The 12,817-nt window shown below is 38.8% G+C and overlaps 1 protein-coding gene across 3 annotated transcripts in view; it reads left to right on the top strand.

The window, feature by feature from the left end:
• The window catches only part of ADGRD1 (adhesion G protein-coupled receptor D1), a 156,019-nt gene that overhangs the window by 101,415 nt on the left and 41,787 nt on the right, over positions 1–12,817 (top strand). For all 3 annotated transcript variants that reach the window (XM_009555716.2, XM_054082771.1, XM_054082773.1), the window contains 3 exons: positions 487–590; positions 3,574–3,685; positions 7,777–7,930. In XM_009555716.2, coding sequence (XP_009554011.2) covers positions 487–590; positions 3,574–3,685; positions 7,777–7,930 — 370 coding nt within the window. The remainder of the gene's footprint in view (positions 1–486; positions 591–3,573; positions 3,686–7,776; positions 7,931–12,817) is intronic.

Raw genomic sequence — 12,817 nt, 5'->3', positions numbered from 1 at the left:
TGTCGGTTCTCACTGCTGTGAAGCACTTCTGGTATTTGCACAATGATGTAAATTATTGCAGCATGAGAACATTAGGAAAGCGCCCTACGAGCTGTGAAAGATCCAATTGCTGACATTGTTTGTGCAGCCCAATAAACTGCTCTAATCTCAGGCTTGAGGATATGACAGCAGCAGATACACTAACTTATCCTGAGAAAATACTGACTGATGGCAGAAAAAAAAAAAAGAGGGAACCAAAATGCCATGGGAATGTGGATGCTCTGGCTGTGCAGCTGACTTTGGAGTTGGCTCTTCATTTCCTGTATTAGAAAGAGCAGCGAATGATTGTGAGCATCAGTTTATCTGTGGGTGGGTGGAGGAGGAAATGCTGTGGGCAAGGGGGCTGACTTGGGGTTCTGCGGTGTAATAAATAAAATTAATTAATAAATTAATAAATAAATTAATAGATTTTATTTTTGTTTTGGTTTGGTTTTCCTTTGTGTACAGCTAACAAGAGAACACCAGGTGGCCCTCTCCTCCATCACTTACATTGGCTGCGCTCTGTCCATCTTCTGCCTGACAATTACGCTGGTCACATTTGCTATATTGTCGTGAGTAATTTTAACTTAATACCTGCTGAGTGACTATCATGCAGTAAGCCAAGCAGCGCATTTCAGGCCACTGGTTAGGATCCCTTCAGGAACTTGGGATAAAACAAAGGCTATTAATTCTACAACCTTACTTAATTAGATTCTGCACATGTATTTGTAACAGTTGGTTGGTTATTTCTAAATTACTTTCATTTCCTGAAATGAAGTGTCTTTATATAGCAAGCTATTTCCATTCTGTAAGGGATTTCAATTTTTTTTTTTAAGCTCCTTATTTTTTACCGTAGTTCAGGAATCTTGCAAGGAGGCTATAGGAGGGCTTGGTCTAGAGCTCAAAGCAAGTCTGCTATGAGCAAGGACTGCAGAAATCACCACCTTCTCCACCCCACATCAGCCTTCGGATTGCTTGGACTGCACAATCAGTGTGTTTTTCTGCTTTTCAACTCTCTTGCCTGTAAGGCAGTATGCTTATAAAAGTATACCCAGAAAGGAAGGCTTGGTCAACATTAGCTGTTGTTTCATACAGCTTGTACACAATCACATCACGTAACCCACATTTATTTTCCAGTAGCTCTCTGTTCTCTGCTGGGTTAGTTTTCTAATGTGTTCCTTTAGTAGGATGAAGGACACTACAGACGGTCTGAAACTCACTCCGTGGCTTATGTTTAAATCCTCTGGATCTCTGCAGCCTCCTGCCTGTAAAATACCAATCCCTTCAAGGGCTCTGCACCGGGAAGAGCTCTGCCATGGGGCACTTAGGGTCCTTAGACCTGTTTATATTCCACTAGTGACAACTGAGTTTGAGGTCCAGCTAGGCTTGATACAAACATTTCTGAGAAAGCTTTCATAGAGGCTCCTGACTAAATAAAATGTAGAAAACCCAACAAAGGATGAAGTAACTTTGGTAACTGGGAGCACAACAGGGAGTGGGGTTCTTGTCTCCTTTTGCACACTAAACCATGTTATTCCTACTCAAGAGTTCATTTTTTTGATTTCTGTGCCTAAATGTGTCCTTTGGGCATCCTGGTAAGTGGCCATTTTCTAGGAAAAAAGGACTTGCTGAAGCCCAGTAAACTGATTGCAACATCTATTTGTTCCAAATTTTGTATTATTTCCAAGTCTCAAGATCTGCATTGGTCATACTTAGGTTAAGTGCATAATGTGTGACAAAATCCACTCTAAATAGTCCAACCTCTGCCTGCGGAGCACTGCGCTGTTGGCGTGTTTAGGCTAAGGGAGATGATCTACTATATTTTGGTCTGAGTGCAGAATTGGGTGTTACAGTGTTTAGAAACAAAAATGGAGCAAAGGACATGGTATTGCTGTAGCGGGGCTGAAAACTCCTTAAGAAACTGGAGGCGAACAGAAGACCTGGAAAGAGAGCTTAGACCCAGCTGACTGTCGCAGGGTTAAGCACCCCACCCACATACAGGGTCATTCAAACTGCCAATTAAAAATAATTTGATTAGGTTTTCACTGGAGAGCAGAGCCTCATTAAACAGCTGAAGTGAAATTTTGCAATATAGTGTTAGATGACCATGAGGTAAGCGTAGAGGAATCTGGCAGGTTCTTTGCTACTCTACACACTGGCATCAGCGGCCGCTTCCCAGGAGGGCAGTCCTGATTGCCTTCAGGGTAATAATGTTCCAGTTTGTGACTACAGGAAGCTCCTTATTAGAAAGCCATCAGTACCATGCAGCACAACCTGTCTCTTTGAATTACTTTTAGGACACAGATATTTCTTGTCTCCATCTTCTCTCCCTTCTAAAGGAGCACAGGTTGCAACAGCAGCAGATGAGCAGGGCTGACGCAAGCAGTCATCTGCTTTAGAATCATAGAGTCGTAGAATATTTTGGGTTGGAAGGGGCCTTAAGGATCATCTAGTTCTAACCCTACCATGGGTGGGGACATCCCCCTAAATCAGGCTGCCCAAGGCCCATCCAACCTGGCCTTGCTTTGTCCAGTTTGAGTCACTTTGCTGCAGGGGGCACGCACGATGGGTCACCAGTGTTTGCAAAAGTCGTCACCATCCTGTGTGATGCAACAAAAAGATGGGAGGAATTTCTTCACGATGAGGGTGGTGAGGCCCTGGCCCAGGTTGCCCAGGGAAGCTGTGGCTGCCCCATCCCTGGAGGGGTTCCAGGCCAGGTTGGATGGGCCTTGGGCAGCCTGAGCCAGTGGGAGGTGTCCCTGCCCATGGCAGGGGGTTCGAGCTGGATGGGCTTTAAGGTCCCTTCCAACCCAAACTATTCTATGATTCTATGAGTGTGTATTTTGTGGAGGAAGCACTGCCATTCACACAGCCAAATGGTCCAGGTCTCCTGAAATCATTAGAGCTGGCGGTAGGGACAGGCACCATGGACTGAAATAGAATACCTGCTATCACCAGTAGTGTTCATTTTTATAGAGAGAAAAATAAAATTATGCAAAAGGCCTGAAATGTTCAGATAAATGTTTTTGTTTGTTTTCTGCTTCCTATTTCTGGATGAGAAGCACAAGGTCAGAAAATTCCCAGGAAAGTGTCTACTGTTCCTGTGCTCAAAAGCTGGTAATAGTAGAGTCAAAATTTTAACCAGTGTCTTTTCATTGTCCCTTATTCCTATTATGGGCAAATACCAACAAAATAAAACCAGTGGAAGCTACACAGTGAAATGTGCAGTGTGCTTTCTGTGAGGTACAGATCTGACTTCCTTGAGAGTGCAGCACCATTCAGGATCAAGCCCTTCGTTGATATTCTATCACAAATCATTAGCAGAGTTAATTAATACGCAAATCAGTCTTTCTGCTGCCTTCAGGACGGCTGCAGAATACAAGAAACCAGTTAGGTACCACTCCATCCTGGTGAAAGAAGTGCTCAAAAGACATCATGGTAACACCACCAAAACTAATCACCAAGAGCCAATCAGGATGATTGCTGGTAAATCATAACTATGTTGGGGCTTCTTGGAATGCTGTTTCATTCATGTGTCTGTCTATCTTCTGCCAGGTCTGTCAGCACCATTCGCAACCAGCGCTATCATATCCATGCCAATCTGTCCTTTGCTGTCTTGGTGGCTCAGATCCTGCTTCTCACCAGCTTTCAATTCAGCCCTGGAACAGTAAGTGCTAAAAAGAACAATTGTGTTTTTTGCGAGGCACCTCCATGGAATGAATGACACCTGCCACATTCAAGAAAGCAACTTGTACGCGAGATCTCCTATTTTTAATATAACTTAGCCAAAAATAACATCCTACAACACTGGATAAAGCTTTCGGTGTGTCCAAGTATTGTTATCATAGTATCCAACCTTGTCTGGATGTTTGCAAACTTGAAAGAGATATGCCTATCTCTTTCACTCTGTTACAATGATGATTTTTTTCACTTGAAGGATGCCTCCTTCAAGTGAAAAAAATCATCATTGTAACAGAGTACGTTTCAGTTGTGTGTTCAAACAGCAAGGCTGACTTCTGCCTGACACGGCTTCTGCGTTCTCTCATCTGTTCTCCATATTGAAACTATAGGAAGTTTGTATTGGAGAAAATGGCATTAATTTTCTATTTAGGTAAAGTATTTGTATTCCTGCTAGGGTTATTTGGGCACAGCAGTGAGGTTTTGTTTGTTATTTTTTTAATCATCTAATTCTCTCCTATGATACAGATTGTCTTTCTTTTTTTTTCCACCTTAAGAAGTCATATTCTTGTCGGAAGGTAATAGGATTCCTGATGAAGCTGCAGCAATTTCTTCTGCTTTCTTGGAAAACAAAATGGAAGGTCTTTGGGTTTTACTCATTAAGATTCACTTGTATGGTAGAATACGCTGGTTTTCCGAACAGTAGATTTATTGATCATGAGCTCTACTCTGGAAATTTAGATGATTTTTAAGCATCATTCATGTTTATTTGACCTGAGTAATAAACAATGAGAAATGTATAGCAATTGTTGCTTAATTAACCAGACGTGGAAGAAACGTTTCCTCTTTGCTGCTGTGTAAGACTAATCCGAGATACTCAGTTTCATAAAACATTCATATACTTCTCTGGGCGTCTGAGGCAACAACTAAAGCAAATGACAAGCGCCTTCATATTGCTTATGTGGTACTTAAACTCTATTCATGTATAGGCTTTTTCTGCCTGATTATGTAGATTGGAACTTGAAATTACAGATTGATTTTAAAGATCTGCTACTACAGTTGGGAATTCCTTATGCACAGTACCCGGATCTAAACCATTAAAACTAGCATCTAAACCAGCTGGGCTAGATTAAGATGAATATGCCGAGTTAATAGTATTACATACTGGTAAATCCAATTTGTTTCTACTATTATATTTTAAAAATGCTCTTTAGTCACATAATATCTGTTGAGGGAATGTCCCACTTGCAAAAAAGCAGCAACAAAACCTGATAGATTGCAGGGAAGGAGGTTTTCTGAACATTCTGCACAAAGCAGTAAGTTTGGCACCTGAGAACACTATTGGATGTTGAATTTAGAAAATGTATGCAAATTTACCCGTGTGTTTTAAGACTGTCGCCAGTAAACAAATGGATCTTATTTACTGAGAGGCCTTCCTGAGATCTGCTTTGCTTTCTGATCTACTTTAACAAGACGGGCCACACTATTGATTTTTTCATTTCCACAGACTCGCAAGTAGTCCACTGTAAGAATAACAGTAATGAGGTCTGCTAAAAGTAGTCAGCATCTTAAGATACAGCAAGGGACAGAGACTTCTCTTTAATATGTAAAGTTTCAGGTCTTCAGTGTCTTTTTGAAGAAGGCAATTCTGTCATTTCAGAGTATCTTCAAGGTAATAATTAAGGCACAAAAATAGAATGAGTGAAACTTTGCCATGGATTTGATATAAAAATCTGCAACTAGGTATCGTACAAAGTTCTATACAGAACAGCCTGCTGCTACTTTACTGGTTTATTTTTTCTGCTGGTTCGTGATCCATACTGTTTGGATACTCAAAAACTGGAAAGTATCCATTTGACAGAACTTGCTTGTAAGTCAGCTTTATGTTGCATTTATATTTTCATGGACTAATCTCCTGGCAGAAATCAAAAGGCATTAAAATGGATTTTGTAGCCTTGTGATAAAATTAACTGGAAAGGTTTTTACAGTTTTTGTCAATAAGCAAATCTAGTTTAGTTATAAGTCACCAAACACCGTGAAACACTAGAACACTTATAGATCTCAATTACATGAATTAATCCTGAAGTTATTGCTTTTTAATACATGTAGTCATGGTGGATTTACATTTTAACATCCTTGCACTAGCACAGAACCAGCTCAGTGCAAGTGAGAAGGTAATGGGAAGATTCAGCTTTCATTATACTATCAAGTCCCACCATTTTAATTTTCATTAGTGTACAAAATCTCAAACCATGAACAATAAGAATAAAATGCCAGGACAAGGTAGACAAACTAATGCAAAAATGGAACTAATGATTAACATCCGAAGAGCACTGTGGCAGCAGACTGGTTCCTACTGGTAATGCTTCCTCCACCTGCCAGCACACCTTAGGGTGACTTGTCCAAGTGAGGAAGGGAAACTTTGAAGATGAAGAGAAAAAACTCTTCCATTTTACAGTGATGGTATGCAAGCAGCCCTTCTGAAATTCCATAGATGTCACGGAAGGGATGTTCCAGCTACAGAGCAGAATGGCCATCATCAGTATGCTGCAAGATGCAAAACTGAGATGTAGCTGGGACTCGTTCCAAGAATGTGTTTAAAATGTGCCTTAACTGAAAGCAAACCAAACAAGATTATCTTGTGGTAAGATCATTGGCAGTCACATCTGTTCAATTACTGTATGATGAGCAAAACCTCTTGTGGTGAGACATCCTCAAAAAGCAATTAGTGGGGAAAGGAGAATGTGCTGGGTGAATACATGAGAGGTAGGAAAGAAGAAAGGATTAGGTTCTCCTGTTTTTGTAAGAGTGATAGGAGACGTAGAGATAGATGTAAAGATCTTTCTGAGGAGCGACTTGAGGATAAGCCATGTCTCAAGCCCGGACTGCATTTCCTGCAGCCCACAGTAAACCATAAGCACTGAGGTGGGGGTCAACAGGGCTCAAGAGGATGTTTTTACTTCTTGCTGCATTGCCTTATTCATGGCAGTTTTCTCTTTTGAGGCAACATTTGTTTCGCTTCAAAACATGTTATAGTTTAAACTGAAACAGATAGTCTGGTTTACATCAGGTGGGCTCACTTTCTAGATGGTCTGATGGTCTTTTTCTGTTGCTTAAACATTTGTATTAGCTCCACTTTCCATAACCTTGATAACACCTAGTGAAAAAAGGACTGTCAAGGAGTATTTGAATTGTCTGTAAACACCCTACAGTGGAGACTTTCAGTTCTTTGCCTTAGTCACTAGATGTGTTCTTGTCAAATATGACTTCTTACGTAGCTGGTATATCAGACTATGGTAAATTGATAATTCAAACGGGTAGGCAAAACGGATGCCCACCACAGAGCAATTAGGATTCAAGAACAAATTATAACTTGCTATAATGTTTAGAAATGTCTGTATTAGTGTTGCTGATGGAGGAGCAAATGAGACTTTTACAGAATTTCTAACTGGGGCAGACAGGTACTGGAACACAACGTGATTTAATTTGTCTGTTATCCTATTTTTGACATGAAGAACAGCAAAAGAGCGGAACAACATATTGAGGTGTAACTAAAGAACAGATTCAATGTGGCACCTTCTTTTAAAATTTCATGTTTTCCCGAAGCTTAACTGATCCACTGACGTTCTACCAGTTCTTAGTAGAGAATGAAGCATGAACTATGCTATTATTTGTGCCATCACAGAACAGGGAGCAGGGTATGGGATGATGCCCCACTCTTCTGTATTTACTAAAGGCGCAGCAGCAGGGGATTGACCCTTCAGTTTTGCATTTGTAGACTTTAGTAGGAGTATTGATCCTATTATTATAAATACATAATTAGTTTGGATTTCCACATCACGTTTGGCAATGGTTTGGGTTTTTTCTTTTGTTTAAAGGTAAGAGGATTTGTTATTCTGAAGCTATCTGGAAATTCTGGAGAAAAATGAAATTCTCTAGTGATTTGATTTTTGTTTTGCTCCAGATTTAGCATTTATCGTATAACAGTATACAGAAATAATAATAATAAAAAAAACAACGGGAAAACCACTGTGAGTGCATCACGAAGAACTAATGTATTAAATTTTGTTCTTAATTCAGGTGCCTTGCAAAATCTTGGCTATTCTCCTTCATTTCTTCTTTTTGAGTGCTTTTGCATGGATGCTGGTGGAAGGATTTCATCTTTACAGTATGGTGATCAAAGTATTCGGGTCAGAAGAGAGCAAGCACTTATATTATTACGGAATTGGATGGGGTAAGCATTTAATTCCTGCTTGCTTTAAGTCTCCTTACTGTAGAACAAGATTATTCATATTCAGAAGCATATGTAAAATTATCATCTTATGATCATAGTTTACCTTACTGAGAGTAGGTCTGTCGTATAAGAAAATGCATAAATTTTCTGATTGTAATCAGACTTTAAGCGGATTGGTATGTTTTGGGATTTTTTTAATTCTAACTTACAACACTGTCTTATTCTGTCTATATTCTGCAATCCATACATAAAAAATTGGTGCAGTAGAACAGAAGTATTATAAGACTCATTAGTTGATGTTTTCTGCTTTGGAATCCTTAGATGAAAAAAACTGCACAAAATCTCAATATTATTCTCAAGGAAAAAAAAAAGTAGTCCTATGACACAGTAATCTTACAGATAACAATTCACAGCTTTTTAAATGCAGTATTGAAAGCATAATTTATGTGCATATCGAGGGGTTGAAACTGAGTATTTTGTTCCAGGCTTTTCCCAGCAGATGACAGCTAGCTTGCTTTCACTGTCCTGGAAGTACAGTGATGATGCTTGACAAACCTCCACATTTAGAAGAAGAAAATATCCTCATATATTAAGTCAAATGGAGAAATGTAAAACTATAGCAAAGGAATATTTATATAGTTGCAGAAAAATTCAAAATACGTTAAAACGTGCATTATCTTTCCCCCTGCAAATTCATTCGAAAGCTAAATGAAAAACAATTGTACCAATGATACAGACCTACTGCAGTTGTAATTGGAATATTTAATGTCTATTGGCACCATGCATGCTCTTCACATATATATACACATTATATATGTATTTCAATAGCTGCCTGCTTGACCTTTTTTTAATATAGCCTCTTTATTCTGTACATCATTCCACTTCCATTTTAAAATCTCCTTCTTAGCAGTTCTGCCTAAGGTCCATTTGATACAGTTCTTTGGTATCAGCTAGATTGAGGAGACAAACTCCAGTTTGCTTAGTTAGAAATTTTGTTCTTTGCCCTCATTGTTTCTCTGGGACACATTTAAGAGTATCACACGTATATGTCCTTATTCTGACCAATTTAAGATTTAACTTAAGTGGTGGCCGGTTTGCATGCCAACGATATATACCTTAAAGCTTCGATCGCTGAAAACATTTGAAAGCTCTTTTGCTGAGTTTTTAGTAGAATTGTGTAAAATATTTCCCTGTTTTTTTTCAAAATCACTACTCAAAACAGGCAAAGTGGAGTAATTAATCTTTATCATGCTCATAGACCTAAAGGTAAGAGAACCTAAACAGGCTGAGGATTGAAGACATTGGAAATCTGTAGATTCTACTAGATTCAGTGCTGAATGTAGAGAAACCTGCTGATGTTTGAGGGGTTTCTTATGGGTTTCTTTAATCTGGAGCTCATGGAATACAAACCCAAGTAGATCAAACCAAAGAAAATTTTATCATATGCCCCTGAGGACTTTTTCTCCTTCAAAAATATTACATAAAAAGACATGACAGTTAATAAAATAAATAAGAACTGGCATTTAATTCACTGGGGGATTTGCTTATAGCAGATGCCTTGATTATCTCCATTTACAATCAATCATTAATTACCTAATGAAAATAAATTAGTTATTTATATGTACCACAATGTACCGCAATGCACCTTTACCTTTTTTTTTCTGGCATTTTGTGTAAGGCTTATTTATTGTGAAATAGCAGTGATCTACAAAGTGATTTAGAAGGCACCAGAATAAACGTCTGCCTGCCATATGAGTAGTACTAAATGTTGCCCTTTGCCTCATTTTATTGCAATGTGATCACTACCTCTCAATTAGTAGTGATTAGTGCAATGAGTACATAGCCTTTTGGTACATAATCCAGTGGGATGTTAAATGCAGTTACTAAAACATCTCTTTAGTAGTATTTTAAGTGATGCTTTGGAGGTTAATCCCTCAGGCCCAACAGTAGGCATTCCTCACCAAAATAGATGTATGCACCAAAATACAGGAGGCATCAGAAGTAGAAGTTTATCAGTTCTTCTCGCAATGCTCTTCTTGGCAAGGATTGTGTAAGGAACTTAGTGGCAAGCTTTGATTCTTAACTGTGGCAAAGGTAGTGCTGGAGGCAGACAGCAAAAGACATGGTCCATGTAACAGTGATGGATTCCTGTGTGTGAATCTCTCAAAAGATATTTTGACAAATATTTTAATTCTGGGAAACACATTCTATTTATTATTGCTGCAATGACTTGGAAGAAGATATGATTTCTGAAATCCAGTACATCTGCCACGTTTCTGGGGAAGTAGTTTGTATTGTTGTTTGGGTTTGGTCTTTTTTTCTTTCCATATAGCTCGCAGTATTTACATTTGAATTAAATGTTGAATTTCCTTAATCATATCTGACATCACATCATTGCTGCAAGTGTGTCTAAACATCCCTGAAGTAATTTAACTAGTCAGCTGTATTCAAAATTGTTTATCTCTTGATAAGTGTGAGGGCAACCTTCAGTCAGTCAACAGCAATGCAGCTCACTGTCTGGTATGTAACTCTAATGCTCGTTCAGTTGGTAAAAGATGCCGCTGAATAATCAAGTTTTTAAAGAGGAGATCCACATCGCAGTGTTCACTGCATAAATCCTTAAAAAGACACCAGGTTTGTCAGTTCCCAGCTTTCTCTTTTGTTAGCATATTGGCACTGAATATGAACAGAGATGTTTATTTAGATATCAAGTATCAGCACTGCCTTCAGCAGCAGCGCGTGCTCGTATTCTACAGGGTAGAGGCTGGGCTTTTCCTGCATGAATGTGATGAATGTACAATAGAAAGAATTTATCTATACACCATAAAATTCTCCTCTCTAAATAGAAGTCTTGCAAAGCTGAGGAAAGAGACTAAAAAGGTTTCATCCTAGAATCATTTTGTTTGGCTCTTAAAATGAGGATAAATTTGCATTGAGTGCAACTGTCAAAGGAAGTCGAGCATTCTTGCGCCATCCTGAGACCATAATAGACATGCATTTTCCAGTGTCTAATAAAAATAGTATTTTTTTTACACTCTGGCTTAGCCAATTATAATACTGCCCAACGATGGTTGAAAGAAATTGAAGAAAGGATGTCTCATCTCACGTTAGTCAAAACACACAGTTCATTTCTTCATTCTTTGCTTTTAATTTTAGTTTAAGTGTGAAAGCATTTGACTTTTGCAAACTCATAATAATAAAAAAAAAGTTCTAAATTTAAAAACCCAGACCCACCATTCTTATTTAAGCAGAAACACTGTGATAGGTACATGTGTAAAAGTTTACAAAGTTTATATTGGTGACAAATTGAAACTTGAGGCAAGGAGAGGAGATATAGGGACATATAGGAGATATGTAGAGGTGCTACTCTGAGTATCACTGATCTCCTAACATCTTTTGAGATTTCTGAGAGCTATTACTCCTGTAAAATGAATTCAGTAGTAATCAGAGAGACAGGATACCGAATGTGCAGAGTTGATTGAAGTTCCTGTGTGTTATCTGTAGTCCTAAGGGTGCCAAAATTGCCTCAAAGACTGTAGTTATGAGGAATTCAAAAGAAGAGCAATTTGAGGAAGGTGGTAATATCCTACCTTTAAAGCTACCTTGAGACTGATTGGGGGAATAAAACGCTTTGTCGCCTTGGTGATTTGGCATAACACACATAGAACATTGTAGCAAAACTTTTCCCACCCACCCACTATAGGACACTGATGACAGAGTTTGCAATACTAGAGATTGCTGTGGCACTTTGGCCTTAACGTATTTTCCTGGTTCAGACAATTTCCTTTCCTTTAGAGACTGCCTTAGAACAAAGATTTTTGTTCTGAGCTGTCAAAAGACCAAAATTTCTTTATTTGCTGTTGCCTGACGTAGTCCCAGGCTTCTGCACGGGCACAATGAAACACAGCAGAAGAAAAAGAAAATTAACTTCTACAAAACAAATGGGAGGATTTACTTTTCCCTAATAAGGAAAGTCGGTCTTTCGGGTGTTGGAAGGAAATATACTTTCATTTGTGTCTAATGCTTCATCTTTCTCATTAAATGAGATATTTAGCCTTTTAGAATTAATGCCCTAAAATTGCTTTAAGTTGTCTGCCACAGAGTTTCTGTAGCCTGTCTGGGTTTTGGGGTTTTTTTTGCTATGTATAGGAGATACAGAAGCTTTCAAAACACAACATGCAAATTTACAGGTATTTTGTACTTCATTTATCACTGATGCCTCAGAAACATAATGGAAATGGATTAGATGTGGGGTTTAATGCTGAATAAGGGGACCTAGCTGAAATTCACTTAATACTTTATGCTAGTGACTGCATTTGGATTGAATTCAAGAAGAATTTTGTCTGAGCAAGAATTGTGTTTCTAGGCTTCCCGTGCCAGGTGTTAAGAGTTTATGCCCCCTCTGCAGGTCATATTTCGATGTCGAGTTTGGGTGGTAGCTTTAAATTAGCTGGCTTAGGGACCTGGAGGACTCAAGCTGCAGCAGTAGGCAGATCCATGAGGGTTGGTTTACCCCATCTGAATGTGATGCTGAATTGCCCCAACACTACAGAGACATAAATAACACTAGTGCAACGGATCAGCTGCCAGAGAGGTGTGCTAGAACAATTTCATCTGATACTGTGCCCTGGAAAGCATGCTCTATTGCATCATAAATTTGGCAGTTTGGAGTAGGGTTGGTGAGCGTATTTTAGCATCTGCTAACTGAGAAAACATTCAGATACAGTAAAAAAACCATAATCATAATTCTTTCATGGAAGATAACCAGTGCCAGCACAACATTAACCTTACCTGTTATGGGTGTAGGCTAAACTTCACAGCTCTTATGTAATAATTACTGACCAAAGATTAAGCAAACACACTTAATTTTGTGTGTAATATATAATC

The sequence above is a fragment of the Cuculus canorus genome, chromosome 17, assembly GCF_017976375.1.
Source record: "Cuculus canorus isolate bCucCan1 chromosome 17, bCucCan1.pri, whole genome shotgun sequence".
In the NCBI taxonomy this organism is placed as follows: domain Eukaryota; kingdom Metazoa; phylum Chordata; class Aves; order Cuculiformes; family Cuculidae; genus Cuculus; species Cuculus canorus.
This window is presented reverse-complemented; position numbering and strand designations above follow the sequence as displayed.